Consider the following 19,290-nt stretch of genomic DNA (forward strand, 5'->3'; position numbering starts at 1 on the left):
ATATATCCTATTAACACATTGAAACTCTACTTGGTCGAATTCTTCCAACAATTCTTGGGCGATTTCATATTGACTTATAATGGAATCACTTTGGCACTTAAAATCACCGATCAATTGGTGAATTACCAATTGAGAATCGCCTCTAATGATCACATTCTTTACTTCCATATCTATCATTAATTCTAAGCCCACGATTAAAACTTCATATTCGACTTGATTGTTGGTGCACATCCAATCCAAAGTGAATGCGAACTTGTAACAAATCCCTAAAGGATTTATCAATGCTACTCCTACTCCTGCACCTTTAGAGGTTTTCGACCTGTCGAAATATAAAACCCAAGGTTTTAATTCAAATGAATTGATTTCTAATTCAATTTCCTCAGGAATGTCAAGGCATGGATGATCGGTCAGAAAGTTAGCCAAAGCTTGATTTTTTATTGCTTTTTGGGGTATATATTGTATTTCGAATTCTGATAATGCTAACGTCCAAACGCCTACCTACTGGTGTAAAATAGGGTGAGAGAACATATACTTAACCAAATTTACTCTAGAAATCAAATAAATGGTTACGGGTCGTAAATAAGCCCTTAATTTCGTACACGTGAAATACAATGCAAGACATAATTTTTCAATGGCAGATTAATTACATTCACATTTTATTAACCGTCTACTCAAGTAGTAAATCGCCCTTTCTTAACCAAATTGGTCTTCTTGTGAAACTATTCCAGCTATTGATTCTTGTTCGGTCGATATATACACTTTCATTGGCCGTCCTTGGATTGGTGACACTAACACTGGTGGACTTGATAAATATGTCTTTAGGTTTTCAAAAGCCTTTTAATGCTCTTCTTTCCAACGAATTCGTCCTGGGTTTTCAGCTTTAAAAGTGGCGAAAGAGCTTTAGTTTGCCCTGCACAGTTAGAAATAAAGCGTCTTAAAAAATTTACTTGGTCTAGGAACCTTTGCAATTCTTTTTTATTGTTACGTGGTTTGGCCTCTAAAATGGCAATCGTTTTATTTTTATCAAGTTCAATTCCATTTTTGTGTACTAAGAAACCAAGGAAGTTTCCTGCATTAATGCTAAATGCACATTTCAAGGGATTCAATTTTAGTTTATATTGTTTCATTTGCTCAAATGAACATCTCAATTGTTCAAAATGGTCCTTTTCTTTAATGGATTTGAGCACTATATCATCTACATACACCTCAACAAACTTGTCTATCATATTATGAAAAATCAAGTTCATTGCCCTTTGATAAGTCGCTCCTACATTTTTCATGCCGAAAGACATAACTACCCATTCAAAACATCCTAGAGATCCAGGGCACCTAAAGACGGTTTTGTGTATATCTTCCTCAACTATATAAATTTGATTGTATCCTGAATACCCATCCATGAAGGAATATATTACGTGTCCGGCAGTCGAGTCTACTAAAAAATCTACCGTAGGCATTGGATATTTATCTTTGGGTGTGGCTATGTTTAGGTTCCTAAAGTCTATGCACACCCTTAATTTACCATTCTTTTTTAGCACCGACACGATATTGGACAACTACTCTACATATCTGGCTGTTCTAATAAAGCATACTTTTAATAATTGCTCTATTTCTTTCTTAATCTCAGGAAGTACATTAGGAGCAAAATGCCTAGGAGGTTGCTTATGAGGTTTAAAATTTGGCTTGGTTGGCAATCTGTATTCCACCAAATCTCTATCTAAACCAAGCATATGTTCATATTCCCAAGCAAAACAATCCTTATATTCCTTTAATAAAGCGATTAATTTATCACTAACCTCTTGATCGAGTATCTGGCTGACGAATTTTGGGCGATCTTCCCCTTCATTGCTAATATTCACTTTAATCAGAGGGTCTTGTGCTCAAGCGTATTCAGGCTTGGTGATCCTTATTACTTCATCGTCCATTTCCCTTATAAGCACTTCTTCTTCTAAACAATCCACCTTGTTGACTTCTCGGCCAATACTTTATTCCAACTTGAACACTGTCAATTTGTCTCCCAATACTTTCAAGGCTGCTTCTTCTTTTGTCTTGTCTTTACATTCTGTATTGAAAGCCATTAATTTGGCTTTGAAGGCCTGAACATCGGCCATTTGCCTTTGTTGCTTACAACTCATTTAGAATTCCTTGATTACTTTTTTGCCAGTTACTGGCTTTTCCAGAGCCACTATGTTTGGCCTCATTTGACTGAACATTTCAATGAGTGCATCTACCCAAAATGGCTCTTTGCTCTGTGCAACAATTTGAGTTTCTTCTCCGTCTTGGACCACTCTGACAGGTCTGCAGTTTCCTTCGTACATAAACCTTTCCATTGAGTTTGCTTCTGCCACAAAAGGTCTATGATCTGCCTGCACCACTTCTGCTTCACCCTTGTCATTCCAAAAAACCAGGCATTGATGGAATGATGAAGGTATGCAACGACTTCTGTGTATCCAATCCCTTCCTAATAACACATTGTAACTAGTAGGACCATCTATTACGAAGAAGACTGTGGTCCCAGTAGTTGTCCCTACAGTTATGTCCAATAGCATAACCCCTTTAGCTGAAGTTGCTCCTCCATTGAAACTTGTAAGGATGACTTCTGTTGGAATCACATCACTTTCTGTCTTTGCAAATTTTCTCATCATCCTAGATGGAATGGTATTTATAGCTGCTCCATTATCGATAAGTACTTTCGCCACAGGTATACCGTTAACTAAAGCCTTAACGTACAATGGTCTCAAGTGTTTAGTTAACTTCATGGCTGGTCTCTTAAAAATAATCTTTTCGGCAGCATCTATTTCCACTTCCTGCTTGTTATCTGTTGAATTATCCTTTTGTGATAAGTCAACGTGTAGTATGTCGCACTGAGCTTCCACTTCTTGAATTTCCTTTTTATTGTTTTCTAATGCTTCTTCTTCGATTACCTAACATGTGGGATGAGGCATTATTCTTAAGAGGTGATCCATACTTTTCAGAGCGAGGTATTCTCTTTTTCCTCTTGGGTGTCCCGTACAGCACGTAATAATCGAAAGAACGCCCAGATGGTTCCCCCAACAAATCCACTTCACGAACTCCCTCTCGATTTAGTTGCTTCAACAGAGTATTGTGCGATACTCCCCTCTTTCTTCTTTCGGCTTCCAAATCAATTTCCTCTATGATGTCCGCCATACCATCATCCTCTTCACCATTGTAGGCCCCTTTAGAAGTTTGGCCTGCTTCACATTCTAGCACACATGCTTCTTCCTCGTTATCCTTCCTCTCTTCTTCTTCTTTCTCTTTGTTCTTGAACTCATTGGCTAGTAAATAGTTATTAGCCATGACAGGAGGTAACGTACCGAACTGAATAGTAAGGGGTTGATCTGGATCTTCTCCATCCCTTCTGCCTCGCTTAAACTTCGATCTCCCAGAAGAACTCTCTGGCAATTCTTTCATCGATTCACTTGTACCAGTCTCCTCACTGTCTTCGAGAACATTTTGATTGAAAACGCCTTTGTTGGGTTCTGGTCATCTCGTTAAAGGGTATTACCCTTCCTGCATTATATTGGAACGAATGCCATACATTTGGTTGGCGAGGTTGCGCCTGAATGTTCTCCCATTATTTATTGACCTGAATTGCCTCTCAAAAGGCGGTCCCCTATAGAATGATGTACCTCGCCCTCTACCAGGCTGAGCGTTTGGGAAAAAAATAGGGCGATGGTGATGCTGCCATATCCCTGGATTCTTTGTATTTGTACTCACTTCTCTTTTACATCTTGCACACAGGACATCTTCATCCTTTTTAGGCTCCTTCCCTTTGATACGTTCAAAGACACTGGGGTGTGGCTCAGGGCCCTCTTCTCCGTCATCTATAACTAACTTGATTTTGGTAACTTGTTTTTGAAACCAATCGTCACCATGTTCACCCCAAGTGGTTGTGGAAAAGGGTTTTCATCCACTGCCATCTTCTTCTTATCCTCGAACGTAATTCGTCCTGATTCAATGGCGTCCTGTAACACATGGCGAAAAACCAAATAGTTGTTAGTCAAATGCGACCATGCATTATGCCACTTACAATATTTTTTACCCTTGATTTGTTCAGGGCTTGGCAACTTATGTTTATCGCTCAGCTTTATCTGCTTGTCCGTATATAGTTTATCAAATATAAGGTCAGCTTTGGTTACATCGAACGAGAACGTTCTAGCCTTTTTGTTTTCATCTTTTATAGGCTCATCCTTGTCCGACGATCTAGGCTTAGCCATTATAGGACAAGTATATGTGTCTCCTTTGATTATTTCGGCCAAACACATTTCGGTTTGATCGTAATACTCGTCATTAATGGTATGAACATTAAAATTTGGGTCTATAATAAGTCCCCTTACTAGAATTTTTCATTTGCTCTTCTTCTCTTATTAATCGTTCATACCTAATCACGTTTGCGCTCAATTGAAAAAGATCAGGAAATTCCCTGTCTTGGAATTTCTTTTTCAAATCAAAGCTTAGATAATTTTGAGCGATTTTGACAAACTCCTTTTCGGGCAGAGGTACAAAACATTTACTTCTTGCTGTCTTGAACCTTTGAAAAAAACCTTCTGCCCATTCGTTTGGCATTTGATGTAGATTCGCCAAATCGACCAAAATAACTTCAGACTCAATCTTATAAAACTGAGCATGGAACAATTGCTCCAATTGTTGCCATGTTTGAACAGAGTTCGCTGGCAAATTGATGAATCAAGAGAAAGCTACTCTATTAATGAACTAGGGAACAACCTCATTTTATGGTAGTCGGTTACTTCTCCATTTTGCAGCGTGAATCGCCCTATGTGTTCTAGAGTAGACACCTCTCCTAAACCGATAAATAATGAGAATTCTGGCACTTTATACCCTCTAGGCCATGGATATGCTTGGTCTACCCAATCAAGGTATGGCTTTGTGTAAGTAGGCCTAATGACAGGATGTACCCTAAAAGCCATTTGATCATGTACTATTTCCATAATTTGATTTCTCAACATAACGTTAGGTCATATGGAATTCCTACAGGTTGGTTGGTCGGTTGATTTGCCTGAGGCCTGATATTTGGTCCTTAGTTGGCAACAAAGTTGCCATGATTTGGGTCATTGTTACCATTAGCCTGAATATTTATTCCATCATTGACACGTGGGGTATTCTGTCCATTATTTAGGATATTGTCTCTTATATTTAGATTACCCCCAAGTTAGATGTACCATTACTACTATTCTAATTTGGCATTACACCATCATCCTGGTTTGAAGTAGGTGGACCAAAAGGTGGTTCTATCCCCTGATTTGGACTTAGGACTAGGGAATTATGTCCCACGATCGTCCTAATTTGAAAGTGATTTGCAATAGGCACAACTGGTTAACAAATTTGGCCTACTAACTTATTCATTATTTCATTTAATGTATTCAGTTGTTTGGCCATGTTGTCATAATGTGCACTCCCATTCTGAGTAAATCTTTCCATATTATGAACATTTCATAGATTTACTTGTTCAACGACATCCTGTGTGATTTCTCCAAGCAATGCACGCATAGTTTGAGGACTCAACTCTGTCATTGGTTCGTAACGACTGTGACTACTCTGACTCTGTCGCTCTGTTCGTGGAGAGCTTTGCTGCTCCTCATATCGCTCGATCACAGACTGGACTCTTCCCTGACTTGCTGCTTCCTTATTAGATTTGTGAGGCATATTATTTTAACTTTTGTATCTTCAACACCAAACACCAACGTCCCACTTGGCGTGGTAGTCGCTAACAATTTAAAAGGGATTAGATGATTGTGTAAAGAACAGACCTCTTGAGACAAAGTCCCAAAAAGGGGTGTTTTATTGGCGATGATTTACAATTGGAAATAAATAGAATGCCTCCAAGGGGCACAAACACACGAGTACTAAAAGAAGTGTTTAAGTTTAAACTAAGAAATCGAAATTATATATTCTCTATTTGAGAGTGTTTGATTCGTCCTTTCTTCTCTATGTCTTCTCTTCCTTTTATATTCACTTGATGATTTCTTTGTGACAAACCGCTTGGAAATTGCTTGATTGCTGCATAACTACCCACTTTCTTTATAGTGGCTAACTTGTCGTAGAACTTCCGTCTCTAACTGTTGCCATTACTCTTTGTCGTTCAACCGTCTTCAATTGGGCTCCTTGAACTGTGGAATGTGATAAGATCACTCAATAACTGTTTCAATAACTGCTATTTTGGATAACCATAATGTTTTATGCTTGCTAAGATCCTGGGCGATTCGAAAGTTTAGGCGAGAACGGGGTCATCACTCTGGACGACCGTAAGGTATTCCATTCGCTCAGATTCTGGGCATCTTGCAAGATTGGACGATGATGTTACCGTATTCGTGGACTTCCACCGCATTCATCAATAATCCTGTTTGGACCTTTAACTTGAATTTCTCAATTGGACTTCACTCTTTAGGCTATTAGATTTGGGCTGCACTTTTAGTGTGTCAACAGTTCTATCACCTTTTACCCTAATTTGTATGTGATCTAGGACTTGGCAACGAGGAAGAGGATTGGTTTGGAGAGATTGCATGAAGGCCTCTACTATCTTCCAAGCCAAATACACGATGATAAATCAAGAATCCTTGTCAACAACACTTCAGTTACACCAAAAACTTGGCATCAATGGCTTGGACACACTTCTAAACTACCTATGAAGTATCTTAATCTTTCAATTCTAGAAAATTATTTTACGGTTTGTTATATGATTATTTTTAACCACACATTTATACAATAAATTATTCTACATGTATGCTAAAACTTTTTCTTACTTTTAAATATACATTCTTCTAAAAATTACTATTCAAAACTCATTTTTTAAACAACAATGATTGTCATAGCAGGCTGATATCGATTTGCTTATCCAAATGGCAACTATTAATTTTGCTTCTCAACTTTCCTTTTGTTTCCTTTAGCCGGCCGGCAGTAGAAGACTAAAATTAAAAAAGTAGTATTAGTCACTATTAATTATAAGCTATAAAGGATAAGATAACTTCATGAGCACGATATTACTATTAATTAAAAATAGTTTGATGGACGATGACCAATAGTAATCAAATACGTGGGTCAAAAAATATCATGGCTAACGTAGACAATCTTTTAAAACTATATTAGGTCATTATCAAATATTTCTTCCTTTTAATATATATTTTGTTCTTTATTATTGAAACGTCACCTAAAAAAAATGTCAAACGTGTTTGTTCATAATGTTAGTTTAATAATATTTATCCAACATGTTTACAATGCTTCAACTAATATCTTAAACACTATCATTTTTGAATATATATTTATTATAAAATTAAAAGTGAGATTAATTGACTTAAATACGCTACAAATAAATTGTAAATCGTAATCAATTTTTTAGTGGCATCAAACTCCAAGTACGTAAATCACATCTTTTGCTTCTACTTCTACTTGACGCAATTGTTTCGATTACAAAAATGATTTCAAATCTAATTTATCTTAATTTCGAGTGGATTAGCCTACGGCCATATTGCCAAATCCAGCACAATCGACCTTTAGAGGTAGATCGAGCCATGGCCCGGACAGCAACACAGTTCAGCCGGCTAGAGCCCCTCATATACAAGTCTCCATACCATCGAACCTATTATTCCAAAATCCACTGTAGAAACAGCTTTCAACAAACTAGCCGGTGTGTTGACTTCAGGTAAATGTAACGGTCCATCTTCAACAACTTATAATTACCTTATGTATGAAATAATAAAAAATCAACCAATCCAATGCGTCCACTTATCACTACCCTTTATTCTCTCTGGCAAGTACCCGATTACCAGAAAAAGAACACAACCACTGTCGGCAGAGGCCGATCTGCACTTCAACAAATTTTCTCCCATGCTTTCTTAAACCTTCTTAATCTGATCCAATTCTTGTAAGAATTTCGCTTACGGAAAAAATGAATACTTCACGCAAGAGAAAACGCATATTCAGACCATCATATTATTCATCACAATCTTCTACATATTTGTTTTCGGTGAGATCTTTTGTATTGTCCTTCAGCTTCTTTATATTTCTGTATCTTATATCTTATACGATTCCTTTTAGTTCTTTGGCTTTTCGACCGGTTTTAGTGATTTCAAGCTTAGCTTCTTCTAGTTCAAATATTGCTAAAAGAATCCAAGAATTTGATGGTTTTATTACATTTCCATGGAAAATTGAGAACCGGGTATTGTTCCCTGATCATGTTTTGTTGTTGGTGAGTAGTTTAAAGAAAGACGGGTTGATAAAGAAGAGTGCTAAAGAATTGGAATGTGTTTATTATGGTAAAACTGTATTGGAAGGGAATAGTAATGGGAGTTCTGGAGAAAGAGATCCGAGTATTTTGGTTAAGCAAAATGTGTTGTCTGTAGATGAATATGATGAGTGTAGGTCAATTGTGAGGTGCCCACTTCCATCTATGAATTATTCATCTGTGGTAAATTTGGGAAGAAGAGGTAAAAGTGGAGTCTTGGAGGAAGATACTGGGTCATTGATGAATATTCAGACGGTTCATTCTTGGGAAAATGTGGTTTATGCAGCTAGTTTGGATGGGAATACTGCTGTGGTGTTTGTGAAGGGATTGAATTTGAGGTCGGATAGAGAATCCAATCCGAGGAAATTTAGTTGCCATTTCGGGTTGGGGAATCGGAAAATTGATGGGAGATTTGTGCTGAGGACGAAAGCTTTGACAGCTGCTCAGGAGGTTGTGAGATGTTCATTGCCACGAAGTGTACAAGCTAACCCAGACAAGGCAGGAGGAATACGAGTGACTGTTGGAATAATAACCTATGGTCGTTCTCGAATTCAAGAACATGTGCTTGTGCCTTCTGTGGCCAAGATTTCCAGTTTCAAGTCTGAGGAGAAGAAGAAGAGTGAGGGCAAATACGTGCTTTGTGCGTGTACAATGGTGTGGAACCAGGCATCTGCTCTTCGCGAATGGATTATGTACCATGCTTGGCTTGGAGTGGAGAGGTGGTTCATTTACGATAACAATAGTGATGATGGGATTGAAGAGGTTATTCAGGAACTTGATCTCGAGGGTTACAATGTCACTAGGCACGTATGGCCTTGGATTAAGACGCAAGAAGCAGGTTTTTCACATTGTGTTTTGAGAGCAAAGGACGAATGCAATTGGGTTTCATTCATGGATGTAGATGAATTCTTCTACTTTCCGTATTCAAAACCAAGACACAAAAGATTCAGGAAATTTGGTTACGCAGGTCAGAATTCACTTAGAACCTTAGTAGCAAACATTTCATCATCATCAAGAAGTATTGCAGAAATCAGAACTTCTTGCCACAGCTTTGGACCCTCAGGGCTGAACTCACCACCCTCGCAGGGAGTTACCGGAGGTTACACTTGTCGACTTCAGAGTCCCGAGAGGCACAAATCGATTATTCGACCTGATGCGCTAGACAATACACTCCTCAATGTGGTGCACCATTTCCACTTGAGGAAGGGATTTAAGTACCTGAATTTACATCAGAGCACTGCAGTAATCAATCACTATAAATACCAAGTGTGGGAGGTTTTTCGAGCTAAGTTCTACAGACGGGTTGCTACCTACGTCGCTGACTGGCAACAAAACCAAAATGAAGGTTCTAGAGACCGAGTACCCGGGTTGGGGACGGAGGCCATTGAACCGCCTGATTGGCCAATCAAGTTTTGCGAGGTTTGGGACAACGGGTTGAGAGATTTTGTTTCGGCCAATTTGGTTGATGTTTCAACAGGTATGTTGCCGTGGGAGAGGCCTTCCTCTCATATTATTTAGGTATTGGAGAGCAGCTGCTAGTGTAACGTAGAAATACACACTGATCATTCATTATTTTTCATTTTTTGATTGTTTAAATTTATACTTTGTATCGGATCCTTTTGTTTTGAGTAATTCTATTTGCAATCATTTACTGCCGCAATCGTGGCATACGACCGTGGCAGTGAACGACTGCATATAACATTATTCTTTTGTTTTTATAGCCAAAAGATGAGATAGGAAAGGCCATAGATTTAAATATAGAAAACGTATGTAAACATGATTTGTTCCCCTTTTGACTTGCGAGTACGAGGATTTAGCGACTACTTGTTTAAAAACAGGTTTGGGCGAGGCGGGTCCCTTGTTATCCGAGGGTGTTGCCTCTGCGTTCCCAACCTATTTAGCGTCATGGGAAAACAGACAGTAAATTAAATCCGAGAAGTCGATGTTGCTTTGCTCCAACATCGGTCTATTTCTTCCTGTAAACATGTGTTCCATTCTATATGACTCATGTACACAATAATACTCCATCCCATATTGTCCCACTCCTTAACCATAAAAAAAGATTATTTTCTTAGGTCATATCCATTTCTCAAAGTTTAAATTAATAAACAGAATTTATGTGGACAAAAATAAAAGGCGGAGTAGTGTACTAACTCAAAAAAAGATAGACTAGAGACAAGGTAAAGGTGCGGTGGGGTCAAAATACGCCTTATCCTCACAAATCCAACCCACCACGAAAGGTAACTAAAGGGATGACAAAGTAATAGAGACGAGCAGTTTGGAAAGTGGAGAATATGCCATTTGGACGGTGGATAGCCACCCTCTTCCTCCATCATCCCTTTTTTATATGCCCATAACATAGGATTCATGAACATGTCAATTTCATATTTTAGATACATTCAATTCTTATTTTCATTCCCACCAATAGAATTCAAAAATATTTTTTCATTGTTAGATTAACAGCTTGTTTGGGAGCGATTTTTTGCTCCAAAAAATTGATTTTTTGATCGTTATTTCACTATTTCAGCTGTCATATTTGACTTCTTCTCTCACATGTGGACTCCACGTTTCTTTTAACGGTCAAAAAATCAATTCTCAAAATCACTCCCAAACAGGCTCTAAATACTAGGATACTTCAAAAATCAGAGGAGAGATAATCCTATGATTACAATACATTTGTTGGTGTGATATATGCACACAGCATACTCTTTGATTCCAAATTTGTGGCTTCGTACTTATGACTTTTAATAATCATGTTATTAGGTTCAACTAACTATAACTATTAAGAACTCGTATAAAAGATATTTGGACTTCTATAATAAAATTATAATAATCATTTTATATGCGCGCACCGAATCACGAATAGAATACCTTAGGACATATTTAGCATAAGATGGAATTTAAACAATATAGTTTATCTAATAAAGATTTCTTAATCACCATAATCTTGAAAAGTTATTTCGGAATGTTTTTGAGAAACTTCACGTATTGTAGCATCTGCGCTCAAGTCAATATTTTTATAAAACTCATTAGAGGATCTCCCAAAAACTTTTTAAACGTGAGATGGAATGCTCTCTATTTTAAAGAGTCAACGCTTAAAATAATGTCTCAGGAGACTTCATAAATTAACATTTTAATTTGGAGAGTAGGTTTGATTATCTAAATTTTATAATTAAATGTATTCAAAGTGTTTCAATTTTCAATGTAGGAAAATAATAAAATAATTTAGAGAAATGTTAGTTAAAATAAAAGATAGAAAAAATAATAAATATTTTTTGGTAGTAATAAAATAAAAAGCCCTGTCTGGGAGTGATTTTTCACTCCAAAAGATTAATTTTTTAACCGTTATTTCACTATTTCAGCTATAATTTCCGACTTCTTCTCTCACAGGTGGCCCCCTTTTTTCCTAACGGTCTAAATATCAATTCTTAAAATCACTACCGAACAGACCCTAAATATTATATATAAGGATTATTCTTCTTGCTCATTATGGACACCATTATGGTGTCCATTATGTATCCCCAAGCATTACTCTATATATAAATAGCTTTTTAGACTGCTTTAAAATTTTAACTTTCTAAATTTATGAATACTCTCTAAATGATATAATATGTTCTTTAAAAATAAAGAGTTTCTTGGATAAAGATGATTTTTTATATTCTTTATCTCTTATTTGTAAAAGTCTATCTTTTCATAAAGTTAATTTTGATCCATAACAATAACTAAAAAAATATTAAATTTTTTTTTTTCCCTTAAAACTCTTTAATAAAAAAATTCTAAAATGAAAAACAGGACATGATTATTCGGATGGCATTGATTCTTAAACACGAGATGGGAATCAACACACGGCTCTCCTTAGACTCTCAGTGGAATATTTTTCCTTAGCCAATCAAAAACTTACAAAATTTATTGAGCACTGCACAAAACCCTCAACAGAACGTCAACGCAAACCGGTTATAAAAACACAAACGGGTTCATTTCTAAAGAATTTTCATTCCTTTGCTATTTCGTCCTCAATACCTTATATGGGCTAAAATTCCATTAATTTGCCCAAACTCTAGTATTCGTTAACATATTTCTCAATGGAGGCAGCGGCGTCTCCGTCCGGTGGAAAGAAGGATCAGAACTCGCCGGAGGCCAGCGGGGGCAAAGGGTTCATGCTGTTTGGTGTAAAAGTCATGGAAGGATCATTTAGGAAGAGTGCTAGTATGATTAACCTGGTTCAGTATGAGCAACCCCATGACTCCAGCAATGATGTGGCTGCCGGCTATGCTTCCGACGATATTGTTCACCCTTCCGGCCGGAGTCACGAACGGAAAAGAGGTGTGTATTGAGTTTTTGGTTTCATCTTATAAGGTTGACGAGATGGTGGTTTGACAGAGACGGTCAAGTAGTCAACCTCAAAATTCAACTACTAATTGGAGAGTTATAAACGGATCTAGTTATTGTCTAACCCTAATAAAAATAACCTAGAACTTTTTTATTTAAAAATTTAAAGAGATGGGATCAATTTATTATTTAAGTTGCGGGTCTCTGATTGATTTCTCTTTGTTTGCTAAACTACGAAAAAATTGAACAGGAGTGCCATGGACTGAGGAGGAACACAGGTTATTTCTATTAGGGTTGCAGAAAGTAGGGAAAGGAGATTGGAGAGGTATTTCAAGAAATTTTGTGAAGACACGTACGCCTACACAGGTTGCAAGCCATGCTCAAAAGTACTTCCTCCGCCGGAATAACCATAGCCGTCGGCGCCGGAGATCTAGTCTCTTTGACATCACCACTGATACGGTAAATTAATTAGTTAATTCATGTCTTCTACGTTTCTTTTTGACAACTTAATTTTTAAAAGTTACTTTTTTACTTGCTTCCTTAAGTATTATCTTTTAAACATAAGCAAGTATCAATGTTTTTATTAGTACAAGTAAAAATTGTCTATTCGATTTTTTATATTTTCATTCACACGGTTTTGAAGAAAAACAAGAGGATGAAAAATATTCTCATAATTAATTCTAAATTTTTTGAGAGTAATATTTTCTTTTTATTGTGGCGAACTTTAGTTTATTTGATATGACAAGTGGTAATGATTGTCTAGGTTCATATCACGCGACAAATCTTGAAAGTAGTGATTCCTAGACAGAGTTAAAAAATTTCTTTGCCCAATTGTAATCTGTTTGTCTTCCTTTAATCTGAAATTAATGTAGATTTTTAATTTTTTACCTTTCAAAAAAATTTTAATTTTAATTTTTGGGTTTAATGTTCCTTCCTTTCATTTGCATTTTAACAGGTTTTGAGTTCAAAAATTGAAGAACAAAAGCATCAAGAAAATTCATACCACCCACCAACCATTGAACAACAAAATCTAAGCAAAAATAATGAAAATGTCCCAATGTCAGCTTTTCTTGTACCAATCTCAAGAGAAAATTCAATGGAGAATCTCACACTAGTAACGAAAAGTCCAACCAATCTCATTTGTCCAATTCCAAATCTCCCACCCCCTCCATCTTCAAAAATGGCCAATTTAGACCTAAACAAGAATACCATCCCTACAGCTGAGCCTCTCCCTTTAACATTTAACCTATCCATATCACCACCGCGAGTTCCACCACTGCCGCTGCCACGACCGTCAGGTTTCCAGGCAATGCAAGCTAGCTTTAGTAGCAGTAGTGGAGATAGCATGGTTAGTGTTTCTTGATAGGAATATATAATAATATTGATATCTATGTTGTAAAGTTGAAGAAAAAAAGAGACACTAAAGTTGGATGATTAATTAGTTAGGTTCGGATTATAATTTAATATTTAGATTATTGTTGATTAGGTGGATTGGTGATGATGATATCTTATTGTAGCGGCTAGAAAAGATTGTGAAAGTTGGCGTCATTTTCAAGTGTTGGAATTCATGTTTGTTTATGTCTTGTTCTCTTTCTTTGGTGGGATGATTATTGTACCAGTTATTGTATTCTAGTCAGACAACCTTAGTCATTCTCATTGTGGACAAAAAACAATAGTATCATCCAAATTAAATCGAATCTTTGATTTTTGTCTTGTGGAATAGTTATATTATCGTCTATTTAATTCCTTTGTATTTATGTCATTTTCAAGGCTTGTGGAAATTTATTTTCTTGTGTATTTGTAATACAAGTTTATTTCCTTGATTACGTTTTGTGGAAAACCAATTTTGACTAAATATGGAGGTTCGAGGACCAATATGGATGCTTTCTGAAGTTACGCAATCAATATTGAAGATTAGGACAAAAAAGGATCAAAACAGGACGAAAATCATGAAGCATGACCAAATTGAAACAAGCTGGAAACTTCAGGATTGACCAAGATCAATAGCTATTTCAAACAGTGATCAAACCACAATTCTGTCAAAACCGTGGCCTCTTGGGCAAAAGTTAGGTTTTCCAATTTATCCCTTGTTTGGGAATCACTATTTGGGAAAAATAGTGTTTTGAATAGTGATTTTTTGAAAATGTAAAATGTAAGGAAAAATTTTGAATTTATGTGCAAAATATTTTATTGTGTAAATATGTGGCTAAAAATGAATATGTAATTTTTTTTTTCAAATAATGATTGTCAAATAGGAGCTAAATTTCAAGGAAATTTTTGTGAGGGTTTTCGAGGCACTTTCACTGCTATAAAAATATAGTGAAAACACAGGGATTACAATGGTTCCAAGATATATTTTAAGAGAGAATAATGTTAAGTTGTTGAGTTTAATTATTGTTGATCTTAGTTATTGTCACTTCCCTGAGCTAGTTGTTGACCTACAGTTCATTAAGTACCGTTTAAGAATTTGAATTCTTGTAAAATATGATTGAAAAATTGGAGTCCTTGTAAAATTTAATTTTTTCCTAATTTATCTTATAGGGAGTTGTCTTTAGACTTTATTATTATCATAAAAAAGAGAAAGAAGTTTAGAGAAGATAAGTGTGCGATTTTTTTTTTTTTTTTTTTGTAAACCCTTTTCATCATAGTAAATTGCTATAAATGCAGGAGAGAACATAGTCTTATATTGAGACAAACTTCTATAAATTTTGTGTGTTTTTGAGTGTTTATTTTTCTCTACATTTTTTTGGTGGAATAGAATAAGAGTTTATAATTTTCAATTAAAGGAGAAAATATAAGGAAAGAAAATCAAGAAACTAGAGTTTTCCAAAATTTAGCGTGGAAGAAGGCGATCCTTAGGGCAAAATCTTGATCTTTTTCTTGTTTTTCCTTCAAATTTGGCAATGTACTCCAAATTTTTTTGGTATTTTTCTTCTCGCATGATGTTTAACAAAACTAGAAGTAGGGTGATCGATGTAAACTAGTTTTGAACCTTAAATTTGATTATGAAGTTATGAAGTTCAATTAATGGCTGTGTATAGTCTTTACTTTTATTAATCATGTTAATGAATTACTTAATCACTAATTTATTGATATGTAATGGTAATATATTGAGATGTGAGTTATTTGTTTAGACAATGTAGTAAAAATCAAAATTTGGGTGGAAGCTAGAAATACATTTGTACTAATTTTAATGATCTTTAACTGCATTCTTTGGGGATTGATTGCTTTTGGTTAAGGCTTATCCTGATTTAAGATATAATCAATTGACTTAGCCCGAGTTTAGGCTTCATTTTAATTTTAATGCATTTTTCCATTTCTTCTTTTCAACCACATATTCCTTTAATACAATAATATTACATGTAAATCCAAAAATTTTCTTCTTTTTTAACCATAATTCTCCAAAGAATCTCTATTACGAAATACATTCCCCTCCCTCCTTAAAAACTCATTAAAATGGCGCCTAGACAAGGGCTTATTTCAATAGGATTGGCCCGAACTTGAAAGTAAATTCATTCATTTAGAAGAAATCGACCATGTACACATAAGTGATTGTTGTTGAAACTTGGCGATTGAGATTAAGGGAATTGTTATGTTGAACTTGTGAATCCTTAACCAATTTTTATACATTAACTAAAACACGAAATTACCGATTTTTGTATTTTTTTAAAATTATTTTCATATGTTTATAGTAATTAGCATTGTAATTAAAATCAATTTTAATTTTCTTCACTCGAATAGAAGTTATGCATAGTATTTCTCTTGGGAACGATAATTAGAAATTTTAGATTCACTTTATTACTTATTAATTGACATCGTACACTTATGATTACAAAAACAATAGCCACCCTAGACAAAACCTTCAAAAACTCACCAACACCGTCGATTTCTAGATATCTATCTCTCTGTAATTTTTATTTAAATAGTGGGAGAGAGAGATTGATTATAGCTTTAAGGATAAGTTGATCCTGACGAATTTGAAAAGATAATTTAGTATTTAACGTGATCACGTCGTTGTTAGGGATGGAGGGTGGCATACATCGTTTGGCAGTTGGATAAATGCAGTTATGTCAAATTGGCTAGTCAGCTCAGGCGGTCTGTGTCTCGACTCGAGAAAAAGCTTGAGCCGGCCTGGCTCACAAATCTATTCTATCGAGTTGACACTCAGTCCAAGCCTCATTTTGGAGAGTCAACCCGAGCCACATGGGCCATTTTGGCCCGTGAGCAGATTCTAAAATAAATAAAAAAATCGTAGGTAGCTACTATAGCAACCTAGTATTGTCAGTAGCTACTACTGTTGCTACAGTGCTGCCTTTTCAGCAGGCTAGTATTCACTTTTTTTTAATAGAAAAAAGTTACGAGCCTGCTCGATAAAGTTTGAGTCAAAAGTTTAAGTCGAGCTTAAATTTTTTGGTTGAACAAAAGCTCGGCTCGACTCGACTCGATCAAAAAAGCTGGAACCATTTTTACTCGAGCCAAGATCGAGTTTCAGCTCGTTTCGTTGATATCCCTAGATAAGTGTTTGTCCATCAAATAAATTTATTTATACTCATAATATTTTGAAATAAAATATTAGTTTATATTTTTGACATACTATTTGTATTAATTTGATCTTGAATTTTGTTCATCGATCAACTTGATATCCTAAATTGAGTGTTTAAGTTGTTAAATTTAGAAAGATTTGATTGATAATTCGATCTAAATTTTATTGTCCATAACCGATAATAAAGACAAATAATTTATTTTGATAAGATTGTCTCTATTTCATTTGCGACATCTCATTCTTTGTGCCTCGCACTATATGTGGGCCGAATTACATGTGTGGAGATCAAATCCATTAAGGTTGTGTTTCCTTCATAGATAAAACCACATATAAAAATATAAATAGGGTTATGGTCCCCAATTCATATGCGACATTTCATTTTTTGTGCCTCTCATCAACACAAGAATAATTAAGAGAAAGTATATTAAAAAGGAAGATCCAATACCCATAATCAAGATCTTGAAATCGTAATCAAGAATCAAGAAAAGTGAATTTAAGAATCATGACTATGGATCAAGAAGCAAACCAAGAACGAGAATTAAAAAAATCATAGAAAGCAAACTTTAAGATTAAAAGTGAAGAAGCCAAATGTTCGTTTAGGAAGTCAAATCGTAAGTGCATGGGTCGCATTCAAGTAATAAAGTGGTATCAAATTTTGACTTTCATGTTAGTCATGCCCTTCACAAAATGTATCCAACGTCCTTCAACCTTGATCTTATGCACTTTGGTCTCAAACTTTACAATTTTGAACGCTTTTAGTCCATCTTTTTCCTCATTTTGTCTTGTTCTTATTCCATGGGTGATTTTTGACCTACAAAAATAAATTTTATCTAATTGTGAGTAGAATTTCATTCATTTAATCAATAAATATATCAAATTAAGTGCCCAATAAATGTGCAAAAATGAACTTACTACTAAACATGAAAAGATTATAGTTCACACTTCAAAATTTAAGATTCGGAATCAAGATCTAGTAATAAGGAATTATTATCAATGAATTAAGGTATTGTCTGCATTTAATAATTATCTAAATGATTTGACTAGAGGATCTTAGCGATATAGGAATTTAGGTTTTTAAGTTCTAAAGCTTTTAGTTTTAAAGTTTCATAAAAAATTCAACTCATTGGCTATAAATTGATCTTAGGTAGAAAGTTTGCGAATGGAAGAGCTAAGGCTACAATGAAGTATAGTTCAGAGTTTGAGCTGTCTGATACTTTGATCATGGAGGATAACCTTTTTTTGCTTTAAAACTCTCTACATTAGAACTATTATGAACAACACTCAATGAGTACTCATCATGTCCATTCTCAACATGTTAATTTAATCGATAATTCACTTCAACTCATCTTTTTCAAGGTCGACTATGAACATAAGGGATTGTATGAAAATTAAGGCCTAAAAGAAGAAACTTGAGTTCGGAGCTCAATCGAGGGTGGCCAACAAAAGAAAGGCATCTTATGAAGACGAATGCATGGAGAATAAAATATGTAAAAGAATTTTAAAATGAATAATAGACTATCTATAACTTTATTGAATTATAACCATGGGATATGAGTACCTACTATATATTGGTACCCATTTATAATGAAATAAGATTAATAATTCTTTACTATTTTTGTGGCTAGTGTTTGTCTAAAAAAAATAAAAAATAAAATAAAAGAGAGAGTAACTATCAAATAACAAATTAACAACTTTGCATTATTGCAGGACTTTGTTACTGATTTTATAAATGCTGAAAATTACAATCCCTAATTCTATTTCACCAGAGTAATCAATTTAAAAATAAAAATAAAAATAAACACTCAAGAGCACACAAGATTTATAGAGATTTGCATCAATGTAAGACTACTCCATCTCTCGCCATTGTAGTAATTCACTATGGTGAATAATGTTTATAAGATAAAATCGTACTCTTATCTTTTCTAGCTTTCTTTCTCTCTTTTTGAAGATAATCAGAAAGCCTAAGGAAGGCTCCCTATTTATAAGATAATTTAGGCTAAAATCGAATTATACAAGAATTACAATTTCTTAATAGAATTTTGTGAGAATATAAATTCCTAAACAGTCCTTAGATTAATTAGGATCCTAAATGAAGAATATTGCGGAAAGATCCGTGACCATCTCCTTCAAGTGGCAATAATGATGATCTGCAATAATTCGG

General features: G+C 35.1%; 2 protein-coding genes across 2 annotated transcripts; both read left to right on the forward strand.

The window, feature by feature from the left end:
• Positions 1-7,734: 7,734 nt before the first annotated feature.
• LOC111387947 (glycosyltransferase family 92 protein RCOM_0530710-like) lies at positions 7,735-10,050 on the forward strand. Its single transcript, XM_023012580.1, has one exon. The coding sequence runs from the start codon at positions 7,922-7,924 to the stop codon at positions 9,773-9,775; it is 1,854 nt and encodes a 617-aa protein (XP_022868348.1). The 5' UTR covers positions 7,735-7,921; the 3' UTR covers positions 9,776-10,050.
• A 2,144-nt stretch (positions 10,051-12,194) lies between these two features.
• On the forward strand, positions 12,195-14,306 carry LOC111387946 (transcription factor MYB1R1-like). Its single transcript, XM_023012579.1, has 3 exons — positions 12,195-12,580; positions 12,837-13,045; positions 13,542-14,306. The coding sequence occupies exons 1-3, from the start codon at positions 12,340-12,342 to the stop codon at positions 13,947-13,949; spliced, it is 858 nt and encodes a 285-aa protein (XP_022868347.1). The 5' UTR covers positions 12,195-12,339; the 3' UTR covers positions 13,950-14,306.
• Positions 14,307-19,290: the final 4,984 nt, after the last annotated feature.

This window comes from Olea europaea, unplaced genomic scaffold (genome assembly GCF_002742605.1).
Source record: "Olea europaea var. sylvestris unplaced genomic scaffold, O_europaea_v1 scaffold439, whole genome shotgun sequence".
NCBI lineage: Eukaryota > Viridiplantae > Streptophyta > Magnoliopsida > Lamiales > Oleaceae > Olea > Olea europaea.